Consider the following 16,765-nt stretch of genomic DNA (forward strand, 5'->3'; position numbering starts at 1 on the left):
GAAACCCCACACTGGTGCGCTCAGTCACTGTGCGCTTGATCAATATGGCATGCTCCTGCAGCAGCCGCTCATCACACTGAAAAGGAGACTTTTCCTTCATCTCAACTTTGAAGCTTCATCATTCACTCTGGTTGCATGAGGGTCTGTCCTCAAGAGCACCTTTTCTCCTGCCCCAGTGCAGGAATCTGTAGATAGAGTCAAACATGGACGTGGTGGAGCGGGCGAAGAGAGAAAGCCACCGCAGCGCCTCCACCATCCAGCGGACCGAGCGGGCCACGAACACCGCGAACACGGAGATGTGATGCGCGAGCAGCAGCAGGCTTCTCCCCAGCTGTCTGCCACGGTTTACGATCAGGTTCACTCTTGGGTCGCGTATTGCCATTATGAAGACTATAACACGCCAGTGACTGACTCAGTCTGTGAATATACTGTTCACACGGGCACTTTCTTGTTTTCAGCTCAGCTGAATTTGTCCACGGCCCCTTTTTTACGCAGCTCCGAGTGGCCAATGAGCGCAGAGAAAGTTGCGTTTCCGGGATTGTTTGATGATGTGGCCGAGCTCTGAAAATCAGCCGAGGAAATAAACGCAATAAACGCAGAACTATTTATCCGGGGAGCACCCGCACAGGTGAGCCAAGGTCCTTTCTGTCCAAGTTAGTGTGCATTGCGACGCGGCACAGATGTCTGGTGCCATTATAGGAAAGTCATGGCTGGCATTTAACAAGCCTCTTATTTACTTGTTACTGACGTTCTCTCGCTAGCATCGGCTAACTTGGTGCATCTCAGGAAATCACAGGGATAAATACGTAGTGCAGTCACGTCTGATCTCATTCGTACCTCAACTTTATCTTCCAATATCTCCGATGCGTTGAAAACCTTTGGTTCTGGGTTTCGGAGGCAGATTACTGTCTGTTTTTGCGTTAGCTTGCTTCTATCTTTGCTGTGGATGAGAATGACGCAGCCGCAGTGGTGTGTGGCTCTTCACTCGGTAAAGCTCGGCTGATTTCGACATCAGAGGAAATGGGAAGGGTTCACCACCAATGTGTCGCCTGGCTCTAGTAAACTCTGGCACAAAATACTGGCTACTACCAGCATTATAGTTTGTGACCATCAAATAAACCTGTATTTTACTTCAGGACAACGATTTAAAGGGAACCATTTGCAATAGTGTTTCACATTTTGTATTTGTTGTGTTATGATTTCAGTGCCAGCCTCATGTTCAGCCGTCTGGCCACTGTCCTCCAGGAGCTCTCTGGAGAGGAGGGTGCTGATGGAGGCTCCCAGGTGGGAAAAGTGGATCATTTAATACTTAACTAGGTTAATAGCTATTACATTGATTTTTCTTGCTCATTATTCCCTCACAGGGAGTACTGGAGCCAAGGCTTCCTCCTGAAGAGGGCCACACTGCTGAGTCAGAGGTGCCGGAGGAGGCCATGGAGAGGCTCGCGCACTTGGAGCAGCTTGTTGTCCAGTTAAAGGAGCTAATCCGAGATAAAGACACTCTGCTGCTGCAAAAGGACACAGAGTTGGGCAATAAAGATGCACAGATCAAGGCAAGTTTCTACCTTGCAGCTAATTTATTTATATTGTTATAGCTTTGTTATTATTGTTGTTATTATTATCATTATTATTATTTTTATTGTTATTATTATTATTACATCCTTCTCTACTAATGTAACTCCTGTGCCGCTGTCCCCCCATTAAGTGTTTTGTCCAACTATACATTATTTTCCCTCACAGAGCGAAAGTGAAGCAGCTGAGGCTCGCTTCACTAAACTTAAACTTCAGGCCAAAGCAAAGATGGCATCCCTCACCAAACAGATAAATGAAATGAAAGGGCATGAAGGTGCAACTGTAAGTCTTTTCATTTTGTTCATGAACTATTGTTTTTTTGTGGTTGGCACGCTGATTCTGAATGAATTTAACTTTTTTCCTGTGGCAGACTCCGGACAGCTCATTCACAGGAGCGGACAAGGTTTCAGAGGAGGAACTTCAGGACCTTAGAACGAAACTGAACCAAGAAGAGTCAGACAACAAGAGTCTCAGAGACAAACTGGAGGCTACAGAACAACTCCTTCAAGACAAGGAATCGGCTCATGCTGAGCAGGTGAAACAAAACAAAAGACATTCTCTAAAACCTCGCCTAAAGACAGTCCTAGTAATGTGATGATTTTTCTTTTGCCAGATCCGTCTATTACAAGTTGTGGTTTGTGAAAAGGATGTACGTTTCCAAGAACAGATACAAAAACATGAAGACGAGATGGTCAGAGTATCATCTGAGTCGCACAGTAAAAGCGAGATTCAGCAGGTGCAGTACTTTGTAATTAATGTTTTATGCATTTAGACACCACCAGGTCTTGTTTTTAAAATGGGGCTTTGGTCCTAATGGGCGAAGGAAGCCCTTTTCTTTGGTGCTCATGACGGGGAGCCGACACTGCTGAAATACCACCCCCTGGTGGCCAAGGGCGACTCCAAAAGAAACGTTTTAAAACAGATTTCAATGGAGACTTTACAACTCTCAACAACAGCTTGAAAGCCTGGCTGCAAAAAGTTTTCTTTTTTCTAAAGATCATGGTGTTCCATGTGACAGTGCTGGGGTGAGGATCATATTTTTAACCACGCTGGTTTTTGTAATGTGGATTAAGAAATGAAGCCTGAGGCTTTGATTGCAGCATCTAGACCACTGTGGAGGCTGGTAGCTGGTCCGGCCGCCCCACCTCTTTTTAGGAACATGCTCTGTTGGAGGAGGATTAGGTGTGCCATCTTATTTTCACAAAATGTGGGGCCAATATGGCGATACTGTATCTCTAAATATGAAATCTATACAATACTACAAAATCTGCTATGAGTGTAACAACTGAAGATTTGACATGCCTGACAGCATTCACCTTTTTTGTTTGTTCAATGTTGTTCATTGATTGCGAAAGTATTGAGCAGTGGTTCTCAAACGTCAGTACCACATCATAAAATATTTGATCTTCCAAACCACCTGATAAAATGTGACCTTTGACCTTCCTAGTACAATCAGATTAAGATCAAATCATGTCAAAATGATTTCCATACTGGATATAGACCACATCTAATCCAGTTTTTTTCCATTAATAGAGCATAACTTGATCTCTGATTAAAAAAAGAAATGAATTATGTGCCTAAAACGATTGTTGATTAATTAGTTTTGAAGCCTATGATCAATAAATGAATCAACAGAACTCTGTAAGGAAATGGTGTTTTTATGTAATGCACTATAACAAGGTCAAACTGCATTTAGTCTTCAGGAATTTATTGTGGGTGATATAGTCAGTGGAGCTTAAACTAAATTCCCTGTTTAATGTTTAATTGGCTGGTGTTTTGCAGGCCCTTCATGCGGCTCAGCGGAGGTGTGAGGAGCTGGAGGAGACGCTGAGCTCTCGGTCTCAGGTGCTGGAAATGCTGCAGCAGGAGGTCAACAGCGCTGATCAGCAAAAACAGGTGCGGTTCCTGCCATGTTTATTTTTAACGAGTGAGGAACAATAATGGAAATTTGGACCGATAACAAATCATTTCCAGATAACTGACAGGGCTGCACAACTGAAATCAAAATGCTCCATGAAGCTGAAATGTTATGAATTAGTACCATGATGTTTAACAACAGTTTTTAAGTATATTTGCAGCTCATAGCTTATATATATATATAAAATATTAATTGTGCAGTCCTAATAACCAACTACAACTAATGACAGCCGACATTTATACATATATTTGCATCTGATTTTGTGAGAATTAATCAATGTAACAGTACACAGTTCTGCCCAAAATGTATAAACTCTACCAAAACAATATATAAATGTATAACTAGATCAAATAATTAGATTGTTCTTGTCTCCACCTTTCTAAACGCTCAAGGCTTTTACTGTTCCATCATCTGAGCCTTAGTCCTATTAGTCTTATTCAGTGTTGGGCAAGTTACTTTAAAATTGTAATATATTCTATATTAGTGATTACACCTTTAAAAAGTTAATATGTTTATTACACATTACTATAATATATAATATATATATAATATGATGATGTCATCGGACCCAATGGGGGGCAGAAGCCAGTTTTTCCTATTAAAAGCATTACACTTTCACAAGTCGTAGCTAAAAAGAAAATATATGAATTAAGAAATTGTCATTAATATCAGTCACTGGGTCCATGATCTCTCAAAAAAACAAAATCGTTTTTTCTCTATAGCCTATATATTTTTTTATTTTTTTATTTTTTTTATTGTTTTTATTCTTTCGTTCATGTTTACAACACATATAGTGGTGGAGAGCTTTCTCCAAATCAAACGAAGAAAACAGGCCGTACGGCACACATGCTCAAAATTTGTTTACATAGGCGTTCCAATAGGTTCATGTGACATCACAGCATTCCAAAGAGGGGAGAGTTTTTTTGGTTCATATCTCAGTCACCACTGGAGGAATCCACATGAAACAAAGACCGTCACAAAGTTCATTATCTCCTCCGTCAGCACATATGAACCAATGTCCAACCCTAGAGCCCTAGTTTTTGTCTACTTAAACGATTAATTCAAACATCCTTGTGTTTTTAGATCTTGACATCTCAATTCCGTCAGATGGAGCAGGAGCTTCAAGAGTTGGTCAGATTCAGAGAGGAGGAGAAGATGCAGCTGACTCAGGCACAAGAAGAGTGCGCCGAGGTGGCCAGGCTGCGGAGTGAACTGGAGGCATTAAAAGACACAGAGCTTGTTAGTCAAGAAGCTCTACAAAAGGAGAAAGCAGAGGTTTCTAGACTGGAGCAAGAACTGGCTCAGCTGAGAGAGTCCGAGGCTGCGGCTGCACAAGAGACTCTGCAGAAAAAACAGGCAGAAATGGAGCTGGAGTCTAACAGAGAGGCAGAAGCTGACCGAGCTTTGGAGGTGGAGAAGCTCAACGATGAACTGACTGCACTCAGAGCAGAGCATGAGCAGTTACAGGAGCAGGGTGCAGCGCTGAATGAGGCGTGGAGGCATTTACGAGCCCTGGCTGCAGAAGACACTTCAGATGAAGGCCCTGTTTTAATTGACCCCACTCTGTTAACGCAAACCATTCAGTCCATTGAAGCTCAACTCGCAAAGCTCAAAGAGGAGCACAGTGAAAGTGAGAACCGCTGTGTGGAGATGTCCCATACCATTGATGTCCTTCACGGTTAGAATTTCTATCGGCAACTTTAAATAGGTAAAAACGTTTAGTAGCATTCACAGAGTGTTGTTGTTTTGTCTTTTTTCCCCCAGGACAATTGGACAAACACGCCAAAGATAATGAGGAAGCATCATCTACAATACAGCATCTGGAGCAGACACTTAAAGGGGTCAGTGACTACAGAGGATATTTCCAGTTTAGTTTTAGAAGCTGTAGGTTGCAATAGAACAGTCTTGCCCTTTTATACAGCAAATTACAACAAAGGTCAATATACCACTTTCTGTATCTGTTCCAAAATGCAAGAATATCATACAAAATAAGTCATAGTGCCCATTTAAGTTTGTTTGTAAATCACAAATTCATAGACTGTTTGACTTTGAGGACAGTTTTAAAGTCGTCCCTCAGACCCAGACTGGGACTCAGACAGGACTTCTCTGAAGGGTCACAGACGGGGATCTGCACGTCCCTGTGAGCCGCAGTGTGTCTAATCCTTCTCACCGATTCTGTGACAGGCTTTAGTAGACTGTAATGAATTTGACTGACATATCTGTGCATGGCTTACAATGAGAAACCTGATTCTTGTTGAAAGTGATTTATTTGTATTTTGCAGATTTCCGAAACGGGTCACGATGTTGAATCCGCAGAAGTCGACGCTCAAACAGGTATTAAACACTCCTACAGCATTGACTATGAAGCAACCAGCTGTTCAAAAGCCTATGTCATGCATTTTTGAGGTTTTAAACATGTTATATCGGTAAAGCCTCATCAAACACAGGCCTGGAGTGGTGTTTTGTTTTATTTGCGCATGTTATAGCAATCCTTCATACTTTTTCGCACTAGAACAGGGCTTCTACCACTGATGTATGTCACCAGATATTTTCCATGATGTTTCTTCATGTTTTACAGTCAAGACACCTTCACCTAAACTGGCTCTGATCCTGTCTGTGGCTAAACTTCCTCTCATTTTCCTCGCGCTGAGTAGCATGTTAGCTTGTGCATAGCTGTTTAGAAAGCAATACTAAGTAACTTGTATACCTTAAAAAATCCTTTTCGTAGTCCTTCCTGTGTTAATGGGATGATTGGAGGGTTTTTCATTGCCCCGAGTGTCTCTGGCCAGAAAACCACATTTGCAACTTTGCTGCCACCGGAGTCAACAATACACACTAAGGGAATCACGAAGAAGAAGCTATTAGGCTAACGGGCAAAGCTAGCTGTGGGCTAGCACCTCTTAAACAGTATTTACGGCCAAGTTTGAGTGAACAAAAATGATCTCCATTGTGTTATTGGATGCACAATATCCCTCTTTCTCCCTTTGTCTTTTCTGTCAGCGTAGTATTTACTCTCACAGACAATTAATGAGTAAAAAACCATAACATGATACAACACCTGCAGTGGCGCTTATGGCCTCTGGGGGCATGAGTTACTTAGTTCTGCTTTAAAGCAGTACGAAGTAACTTATTTACCTTAATAAATCCTTTCCGTAGTCCCTGTGGGGGTAATACAAGTGTTTATGGGATGATTGGAGGGTCTTTCATCTCCCCCTGGTGTCTCTGGACAGAAAACCATGTTTGCAACTTGACTGCCCCCGGTGCGGAGAAAACAATACACACTAATGGAATCACAAAGAAGAAGCTAACATGCTAACGGGCAAAGCTAACTGCGGGCTAACGTCACTTTAAACAGTATTTACAGCCAAGTTTGAGTGAAAAAAAATATTTCTATTGTATAATTGGATGTACAGTATCCCTCTCTCCCTTCGCCTTTCCTGTCAGCGTAGTATTTACTCTCCAAGACAATTAATAAATAAAAAAATCGTAACTTGCTACTACACCTGCAGTTGCGCTTATGGCCTCTAGGGGGTAGAGTTACTTAGTACTGCTTTAACATTTACATTGCAGCTCTGGTCACTGTTGCACAGGAGAAGGAAGTGCGCACTCTGCTGGCTTTAAGTACAGTGGAGTTGCATGAGTAGCCGCACTCCTTTAACTATTCAATATTTTACCAAGCTATGGACCACAAACATAAATATATTAAGTTGAAATTGTACATGAAAGACACACACTAAGTGACACACAATCGTGAAGTGAAATAAAATGTATTTATTCATTTTTTTTTATAAATATAAAACTGATTCTTTTGCAAACCCCACTTTTGTTTTTTATGTATACTTTAATTTTACGTCACTTAGTGTGTCTCTTTCATGTAAAATTTCAATTAAATATATTTATGTTTGTGGTCCATAGGGTGGCAAAATATTGAAAAGTTAAAAAGGGTGCGCGTACTTATGCAACCCACTGTATAACAGCATAATATTTAGATACTTGCGTTATATTGATTTATACTACAAAGAAAATCAAGGCTAAGGAGTAACATTATGAAAGCTTATATAATGCATGATGTAGGACCTTAAAACATTGAAACTTGACATATTTTGTTTTATTTTTTACAGAACGCATCTCTGCTCTGGAACAACAGTTATTAGAAAATGAGGATGTACTGTTTGCATTAAAAGCTTCACTTGCCCAGAAACATGAGTCCACTGAAGTTACAGAGGATCACATTTCTTTGGTGGAAAGTGAAAAATCCCATGATACACCTGCTCTTCAGGGCCTTTTGGAGGAAACGCAAGATGAAGAAACCACATTAGTGGCTGGAGACTCCTCTGTTCTGTCTTTGTCTGCTGACAATGAGAGCAGCCCAGAGCTGATTGGGACCCAGTCCGACTCCCCGGAGGAGTCCAAAGCCACCTCTTCAGATGAGATGGTGGCGAGCAGTGACTCAGAGGTGGCCCACAGCAGCTGGACACTTCTGGAGGCCGTGAACCAGGAGGGAGGGCAGGAGTGGCCAGCTACTTTACAGGATCTTAATCAGCTACAGTCATGGGAAACCACTAGTATGGAGCAGGAATCTTCCGCAGTTGTGTCTTCATCAGTGGTTATTCAAGAGACCGTGGAGATTCACTTGACTGAGCAAGTTTCTTCATCAGTAGATTTTAATGTCTCGTCTGAACAAGGTTTTGCTCAGACTTCGGCTGAAGAGCTACAGAAAAGATACAGTGAGCTGCTGGCAGAGCAACAGAGGCTCAAACAAGAAGCCACTGAGTCCCAGGACAAAATCATCGCTTTGATAAAGGAGACAGATTCACTCATTGTTGCTAAAGAAGCTGCCGAATCTCAAGCTTTCAATTTTGAAAAAGAGCTTGATGCTGCCAAAGAAGAGTTAGATAGTATTTCTCTGCAAAACACTTCTATGAGAGAAAAACAAAGCATTGAAATGCGTCTTTTAGAAGAGCAAATTGATATTTTAAACGATCGGTGTAAGGAGAAGGAGGAAAAGATGCATGCCTTAAAAGCAGACTTGGAAAGCACATTGGAGTCACTGTCAGAGCAGCAGAGTGAAATGCAAATGCTCAGTGTCCAGCTAGAGGATAGAGAGCAGTTCTCCGCTGAGCTCGAACAGAAGCTGAGGGATTTGGAAAGCAGCATCTTGGCGTCCTCACAGAGCAATGACGCCAGCTCTGAATCAATATTAAAGAAGGACTCTGAAATCGATGAGCTACAGCTACGTTTAAGCGAAAAGCAGCAGGAGATTATGTCACTGAACGATAGTATGTCTGCTAAACTCCTTCAAGCCCAGGAAGAGAGATCATTGGTGGACGGTGAAATGAATAGGTTGATTGAGGAGATACAAGAGCTCAAAAGTGCAACGAGTGGCAAAGAAACTAGTAATGCCCCAACAGCTCTGACGGAAGAAACCGTGTCAACCTTAAAAAGGGAAAAAGAAGAGCTAGAAACTCAATTCACCCTCACCAAGAAGAAATTACAGGTGGCTCTTGTGCAGCGCAAAGAACTCATGAAAAAAGTTGCAAATTTTGAAGAAAAGAGGATTGCTGATGCTACAGAGCAAAAGGAAACGGACAAACCTGGAAACAAAGATTTAGAAGAAATGGAGACTAAGCTTACTGAGCTTAATCAAGCTTTGAAATCCAAAGAAGAGGTTGTTGAGAGTCTGGAGCAAAAGATTAGCCAGCAGGATCAGCTTCTTGCAGAAACCCGTGATCTAAACAGACAATTGAGCGAAGAGGTTGCAAACCCGCCACAAGCAGAGACTCAGGATACAACGCTGTTACAATCCCAAGTGGCCTCTCTTGAGGGAGAGTGTGAAGGCCTTCAGAGGAAAGTCCAGGAAGCCCAAGAGTCACGCAAGGACACAATCCGTAAAGCAAAGGAGAAGGACAGGCACCATCGCGAGCAACTGAAGCAACAAAAAGAGGAGTACGCTGAGCTGATGGAGCGTTTTGAAAGGCAGAGTAGTGAGAGGGAAAGTCTTCTACAAAAGTTGAGAGAAATTGAAAGTGGTAAAGAGCATGAAAGGCAGTCTTACCAGAAGCCTCAGCTGGAGGATCAGATAGCGGAGAAACCTACAGTGAATGAATGGGGACAGGAGGACTGGGTGGACTTTGCCACCCCAGACTCAGTTACAGCTAAGGAGCCCTCGAGTGATGACAGAGGAGGAGAGAAGAGTCCGAGCTCCACTGTACAAGCGGATGAATCAGTGGACGCCCTCCGAGATGAAGCCTACACTTTACAAAAGACGAACGCAGAGCTTGAAAATAAATTATCTGATGCAATTGCTATTTTGTCACTAAAGGAAACTCAATTACTGGAATTAACAAATGATCTGGAACACCTCAGGGAAAAGGAAATGCAGATAGATGTTGTTTTGGAAGAGATGAACATTCTTAGAGAAAAATATAATAAAGCAGAGTCTTGCGCTGAGATCCTAAAGGCAGAGATGGACACTGCTGTCAAAACAGCCACTGCAGAATCCGTATCCTCAATTGCAGCTCTTCAGGCTGAAGTCACCGATTTTAAATTGTTTCTTGACAACAAAAATCATGAGATAATGGAGCTAAGTCAACAACTTCAGGAGCAGAACACGTTGATACGATCGATGGAGACAGCTGTATCCCACAAGGATGAATTACTTGTCTCTTTACAAGAAGAACTGAAGACGGCGCAAGAAAAAACTCAGAGATTAGAGATAGAGATCCCACAGAAGCAAGAGGAAGAAAAAGATAATGAGTCAAAGATACAACAGCTTCAAAGGAAATTACAGGCAGCTCTTATTAGTCGTAAAGAGGTTCTCAAAGAAAACAAGACTCTAAAGGAAAATCTGGCCACCACAGAGCAGATGTACACAGAGCTCAAGGAGAAAATGACCGCAAATGAACTAGAGACAGAGAAGCTCCAAACTGAGCGCGAGAGGCTGATCAGTGAGGTGGACCGATTACTCCTGGAAAACCAAAGTGTAGGTTCATCCTGTGAGAGCCTTAAACTGGTTATGGACGGAATACTAAGTGAAAAAGACAGCTGTCAGAAGGATGCAGAGCTTGCCAGAGAAGAGGCTGCTCAAGCCTGCAAAGAGTGGGAGGAAAAGATACAAGGGATGAAGGAGGAGTATGAAACTCTGCTGAAGTCCTACGAAAATGTGAGTGATGAGGCAGAGCGTGTGAGACGCGTCTTGGAAGCTGCCAGGCAAGAGAGACAGGAGCTTGCATCCAAAGTGAGAGCAAATGATGCAGCAAGGCTAGAGGCGCAACAACAAGCAGAAGAGGCACAAAAAGAGGTGGACTTGGTGAAAGACAAAATGAGAAAGTTTGCCAAAACAAAGCAACAAAAAATACTGGAATTAGAAGAAGAGAATGAGAGGCTGAGAGAACAGCAGGAAAAATCTCAGAATGTGTCTCCTGATAACAGAGGTCTTAAAGCGGAGCTTGAAAAAGTGAATGAGCGGCTAAGGGTTTTACAAACCGAATTAGAGGTAACCACAACTGAGAGAGATACTTTAAGCCTGCACATTGATGAATTAAGGGAGGAACTTGCACAAAGGCAACATAAAGAAGTCTGTTTGAGGGACTCTGTAGCCCTCAGCGCTGCTGCTGATCCAGATGAGGTTGTTACTGCGGAAACATCAGTTCTAATTATGGCCAAATCTGAGCCAACTGAGAGCCATGAGGGCCAAGAACCCGCCATATCTGCTGAAACAAGTTTAGACATTTCACACAAAGTTACTGCAGATGTAGATCCCCCGTCAATACCAGAAAAATGTGAAACTGAACAAATTGAGAACAAAATGAAGGAGATGGAAGAGGCTTTTATTGCAGAAAGAGACCATTGGCAACAACTGGAATCTGAATTCAAGGCTCAATTGACCGCTCTTGAGAAAGATTTTGGAGAGAACAAAGCAAGGGAAGCAACTTTGGAGCAGTCACTTTGTGAAAGAGCTGAGAGAGTGGCGAGTCTGGAAGAGAAAAGTGCTTGCAGAGAGATGCAATTCAAAGAGCTCCTCAAAAACTTGGAATCGGAAAAGGATAATCTGGAGGAGCGCTTGATGAATCAGCTGGCTCAGCTCAATGGCAGCATTGCTAATTACCAGCAGGAGACGACAGAGCAGCGGCAACAGCTGGCTGAGCTGCAGTGTGAAGTTGAGACGCTGGAGCGGGAACGCACTGAACTTGAAGCCCAGTATCAGAGTGAACAGGAGCGCGCCTCCACGCTGGAGGAGGACATGAGGCAAGCCCAAAGGCAGAAGGCTGAGGCCGAGGCTCAGTCTGGGAAACAGAGGGAGCTGGAACAGCAGCTGCGCTCCGTTGAGCGTGTGAAAGTGGGGAGTCAAAGCCGAGCACGTCAACTTGAAGAGCTGCTCCGAGAGAAACAGTTGGAGGTCCGGCAGCTACAGAAGGACTCTATTCAGTACCAGGAGAGGATCAGTGAGCTGGGTAGAGACGTCAAGGTACTGCAGATCAGTCACAATGAGCTGCTCAAGAAACAGCAAGAGGCTCAACTTGAGATTTCTAAAACTTTGGAGGATTTAAAAAGGACAGAGACTGAGTTGTCGGACTGTAAATCTCAATATCATGATGCTTGTGAGCAGCTGAAGGAGGCTTTGGCTGCTAAAACATCTGTAGAACAAAAGGCCTTGCAGAGGGAGGTGGAACTGAAAGCTGAAGCGGAGCAGACCCTGGACTCTGTGAGGTTCAGACTTGGAGCAGAGCTGAAAGACATGGAGCTCAGACTGGAGGAGTCCTACAGAGAGAGGGAGAGGGAAGAGGATGCCACAGCAGAGGCCAGAGACATGGCAGAGTCAGCAGAAAAAAAAGCTCAAGAGGTGCAAGCACAACTGGATGTGTCACTGGCCAGGTTGGCTGCTTTCTCGCGCTGCATGTCCTCACTGCAGGATGATCGAGACCGTATTTTGGATGAGGCTCGTCAGTGGGAGAGCCGCTTTAACGGTGCGCTCCAAGGTAAAGAAGCTGAAGTACGGGAGGCTGAAATTCGTGTGAAAGCTCTGACAGAACAGCTTCAGAAGGAAACTACTCTGAAAGACGGACTTCAAATCTCAATTGACAGGTAAATCTTTCCCTTTGTAAAAAAAAAAAAAGAGAATTTGTTCTTCTAAATGCAATTTAAAAAAAATGTGATTTAATGTTTTCTAGTTTGGAAAAAGCTGATAAGGAATGGCAGCAGAAACTTGAAGAACTCGACAACAAATTCAAAGCCAGTGAAATTGCTCTTGCGACGGAGAAGAACTATGTCCAAGAAACTGAAGCTGCTCTACAGGCTGCACAAACCGAAGCCCTCAGCTTTAAACAGGAAGTGGGGAGTGCACATCAGAGAGTTAAAGCTCTAGAGGAGGCGGTGGGCCATTTGCAGGCTCAAGCTGATCAGACCAGAGCTGAGCTGAGAGAAAGAGAAGCTGAAGAGAGACGTTTGTGTCTGAATCTGGAGCAACTAGAGGCAGATTTGCGCTCCTCCAAGGCACTGACAGAAGACCTACAGTCAGAGTTAAATGAGAAGGAAAGGAGAGAGGTTGAGATGTTGGGGGAGATGGAGAAAGCTGTTTCTCAGGTACACCTCTAAATGTATAGTATTTTGGAGTAATATTGTTTCAAAACAATTTTCAATTATCATTTTTGTCATAGGCTGCTGAAGAGGCAAGACTGGAGGCTGAAACGAGGGCACAGGAATCCGAAAAGGAGCTTGAGCAAAGAAGACTGGAACTGCAGGACCTTGCAGAAAAACTACGAAAAGCAGATGCAGAGTGTAACCAGAGTAAAACTCGACTCGACTCATTTACCAAGGCCATGGGCTCTTTGCAGGATGACAGAGACAGAGTCCTTAATATGTACAAGCAGCTTGAAGGAAAACATCTGCAGGTAATGGCAGACTTTAATATTTGACATGAACAACAATGAATTTAAATATTTACTGATGGACTCATTATTACAGGTGATGATGGAAAAGGATGGTCTGATCCAAGAGGCTGCTGGTGAAAATAACAGCCTGAAAGAGGAGCTGCGCTCTTTGCTGGTGCAGAGAGATGACCTGTTCGCGGAAAAGGCCAAGCTGGCTGCTCAGCTTCATGGCTACCGTGAAGAGCTCAATCAAGTCCTTGGCATGAAAGAGTCTCAACACAAGCAGCTTTTAGCAGCCCAACGCCAGCGCATAGCCACTCTTGAAAAGGAGTATAAAGAAATGGAAAGTCAGCTGAGGCTAATGGAGGCTAAGAACGCAGGAGATGGAGAAAGTAGACTGGAGACGGAGACTCTTGTTCAGGCAGCTGACACCAGAACACATGTGTTTGATGCGCCTGGAGCAGAGGTGGAGAAGCTCAGGGAGCAGCTACAAGGTGCAAGAAAGCAGGTGACTGACCTGGAAGACACACTACGTTTAGAAAGGGAAGAACAGGCAAGCAAAAGTAAAGAGCTCGCCGAGTTACAATGGGAGGGAGGGGTGATGCGCACTGAGTCCGAGAGTGCTCAGGAGAGAGTAGCAGAGCTGGCCCGCGACCTGCTGGCTGTTGAACAGAAACTACTGGAGGAGAAAGACATCACAACGCAACTCAGAGCAGAGAACCAGTCATTTGCGAAAGCCATGGCTTCTCTCCAGGACAGTAGAGACCAGGCTGAAAGTAAAGCCCAAGAGCTGAGTCTGAGAGTGGAGGAGCTGAGCAGAGCAGGCAGACACACCGCGGTGAGTGGATCTCCAAGCTCCACTGGTGAAGTCTGGGGCCTAAAAAATGCTCTGCAGGCCCTACAGAACGACAGGGAAAGACTGGTGAGTGAACAACTTTGACAAGCATAATCAACTGTAATTATTGTTAAAAAAAAAACAACAACATTATTTTATACAATTATAACCTGTATGTCTCTTCAGCTGGAGCAGCTTGAATCACAATCGACTGACCTCAAAAAGCAGAAGTCAGAGCTGTCTCGGCTTGGAGCAGGAGAGTTGATTAAAGTCAGTCAGGAACTGTTTGAGGAGAAAGAGAGAAGCAATGACCTTTTGGGAGTCGTCACTAAGCTTGAAAATGTGGTCACAATGGACAAGCAGGAAATTGATACACTACGGTATGGTTGTGTGATTACGTTGGTTACTTAATATGGAACCTAAGCAAGATGCTAATTTATTCTCCTTAGGTTGGAACGTATGGATTTGATGGCTCAAGCTGATCAGCTGAAGCAGCAGACACTTGCCACTCTCACTGAGAGAGACCAACAACTGCGGCATCTCACTGCAATGCTAGAGGAAGTTCAAAATCAAAGACCTCAACTACAAGAGGAACACTATCAAAGACAGGTGGGCAATAAAAGTCTACGTACTAAAGCTTGTATTAAAGCATTAAAAGAACACAGTTTGTTTTATTGGGACAGGGAACAGAGGACAGTGCTCCTGGAGCTCCGCAACAGAAGACCTCCGCTCTGGAGACACATGCATATCTAGAGGAGGTCAAAGAGCTACAGAGAAGGTAACTCGCTCACTGTCCTCAAAAAATAAAACACCTGCAAGTGTTTATGTTGATTGTTACCTGTCACTCTAGGTTAGACGAAGAGATGCAGCAAAGAATTGCTGCTGAGGAGCGGTTACTGACCACACAGGATCAACTTGACAGGTAAAAACTATAGGTAAATGGTACATGGGGTCATTTGTAAAAGTGCTTGCATGGCACGATTTTTTAACTTTCGTTATGCAGCTTTCATATTAACACAAACTTACATTTGCATTCATATTTTTAGACGCAGCCAGGCTCAATGGAACTCAGCACTGGAGGCTGATCAATCGGAAACTGCCGTCTTCATTGAGCCACCGGAAGGAGCAGTCACAAGAGTAAGTGAGGCCTTCAATTTGTCATTGAAAAGTCTGTTTTTATGAAGACTTATGGTCTACCTGCGTGTTTGCAGACGCGAAGAGTCCAGGGTCCAGGGTTCCTGCGGATGCTGCGAGTGGCTTTCTGCTCTCGCCAGCGCACGCCTCTCCTGTTCAGCCTCTATCTTCTCACAGTGCACGTCCTGCTGCTGCTGTGCCTCGGTGGATACCTCTGAAAGCCTATTCACTGAAGGGACAAATGTGTCAAAGGGAATATGTCAAAACTGAAGCCATTGTAGGTTTTATTACTCACAAATGTTGCACTTTGCGGTATGATTTTACCTGTTTAGTTTACTCTAACAATTGGTTCATAACTATTTTTCCAATTAGATTTGTTTATGTGACTATTGCTAAGGTAAGCTGAAGTCAGAAGACTAACAGCTAAGTTGTACATTTCCTAACTTTAACTTTAAGGGAATGGTTAAATATTGAAGTAAGTATTGTGGCTAATGGAGTGTTCCTGTGCCTTTTAGATGTTAACACTTAGGGTCAGAAAGGGTCACTTTATATTGATGGTTTAAGCGTTTGGGACTTGCTAATCTCATCCAGCCTCTTCCTTCTCTGCTCATTTTATGCACCAGGGCATTATAGTGCAATTACATTCCTATTAGGTTCCTTTTCTACTGTATAATTACAATGTTGACTTTTTACAAGGGTAATCGTATGTCTGTATATAACTGAGTTAAATACTGAGACGGATCTTCTACTACAGCATTTGATTAAACATTGTTTGGTTTTCTGTTTAAATTCTAAGTAATATACAGGTGTAGCCTCTTTGAAGTAATAACTGATCAACAAATAACAATCACATTCATGTACATTAATTAAAAGGCTGCAACATAAATCATGAACCAGAGGGTTTCCCTTCTCCGTTAACTATAATTTAACTTTTTTAAATTATTTGGATTTCTTGCATACATTGAATTTATTGTACAAACCGTTCCAATGTGTTAACGTCCTTCTAGATTATTAAGTCAAAAGATCGATAAGCCAGACTTGAAAACAGTGGTTATATTGTAAAAATCAGTTTTTTGTCAAAATGCTGCTGGTAATAAAATAAAGGTATTTTTTATGTGTTTCAGACAATGCTGATTTTTTCTAATGTGAATTTTATCCTTGCAATTCGAAAGTATATGTACACATTTTGCAGTGCACTTTAGAGAAATAAATACACATTTCTAAATAATTTACTGCGATCTGCTTACCGTAATCATTTAAGATATGCAGTGGTGGAAAGTAAAGTAAAAAGTACAAATGATAGGTACTTTTACTTAAGTACATTTTATGATGAATACATTTTACTTTTACTTCACTACATTTTAGATCCTGTATCTGTACTTTCTACTCCACTACATTTTTAAATTGGTTTAAAGTATATTATTTTCAAAGTGTTTT

General features: G+C 42.7%; 1 protein-coding gene across 2 annotated transcripts; it reads left to right on the forward strand.

Moving 5' to 3' along the window:
- Window positions 1–377: 377 nt before the first annotated feature.
- On the forward strand, window positions 378–16,426 carry golgb1 (golgin B1). 2 transcript variants are annotated; one of them, XM_079551635.1, is made up of 20 exons: window positions 378–628; window positions 1,206–1,284; window positions 1,365–1,553; window positions 1,741–1,854; window positions 1,943–2,107; window positions 2,186–2,308; window positions 3,355–3,468; window positions 4,574–5,168; window positions 5,255–5,331; window positions 5,773–5,824; window positions 7,612–12,574; window positions 12,661–13,072; window positions 13,147–13,380; window positions 13,454–14,281; window positions 14,381–14,574; window positions 14,644–14,803; window positions 14,878–14,972; window positions 15,045–15,116; window positions 15,241–15,331; window positions 15,379–16,426. In XM_079551635.1, the coding sequence occupies exons 2-20, from the start codon at window positions 1,216–1,218 to the stop codon at window positions 15,544–15,546; spliced, it is 8,715 nt and encodes a 2,904-aa protein (XP_079407761.1). In that variant the 5' UTR covers window positions 378–628; window positions 1,206–1,215; the 3' UTR covers window positions 15,547–16,426. The 2 variants fall into 2 exon arrangements, with proteins under 2 accessions (XP_079407761.1, XP_079407762.1); XM_079551636.1 differs by having other exon boundaries at window positions 15,406–16,426.
- The last annotated feature ends 339 nt before the right edge of the window (window positions 16,427–16,765 follow it).

The sequence above is a fragment of the Gobius niger genome (assembly GCF_951799975.1).
Source record: "Gobius niger genome assembly, chromosome: 2".
NCBI lineage: Eukaryota > Metazoa > Chordata > Actinopteri > Gobiiformes > Gobiidae > Gobius > Gobius niger.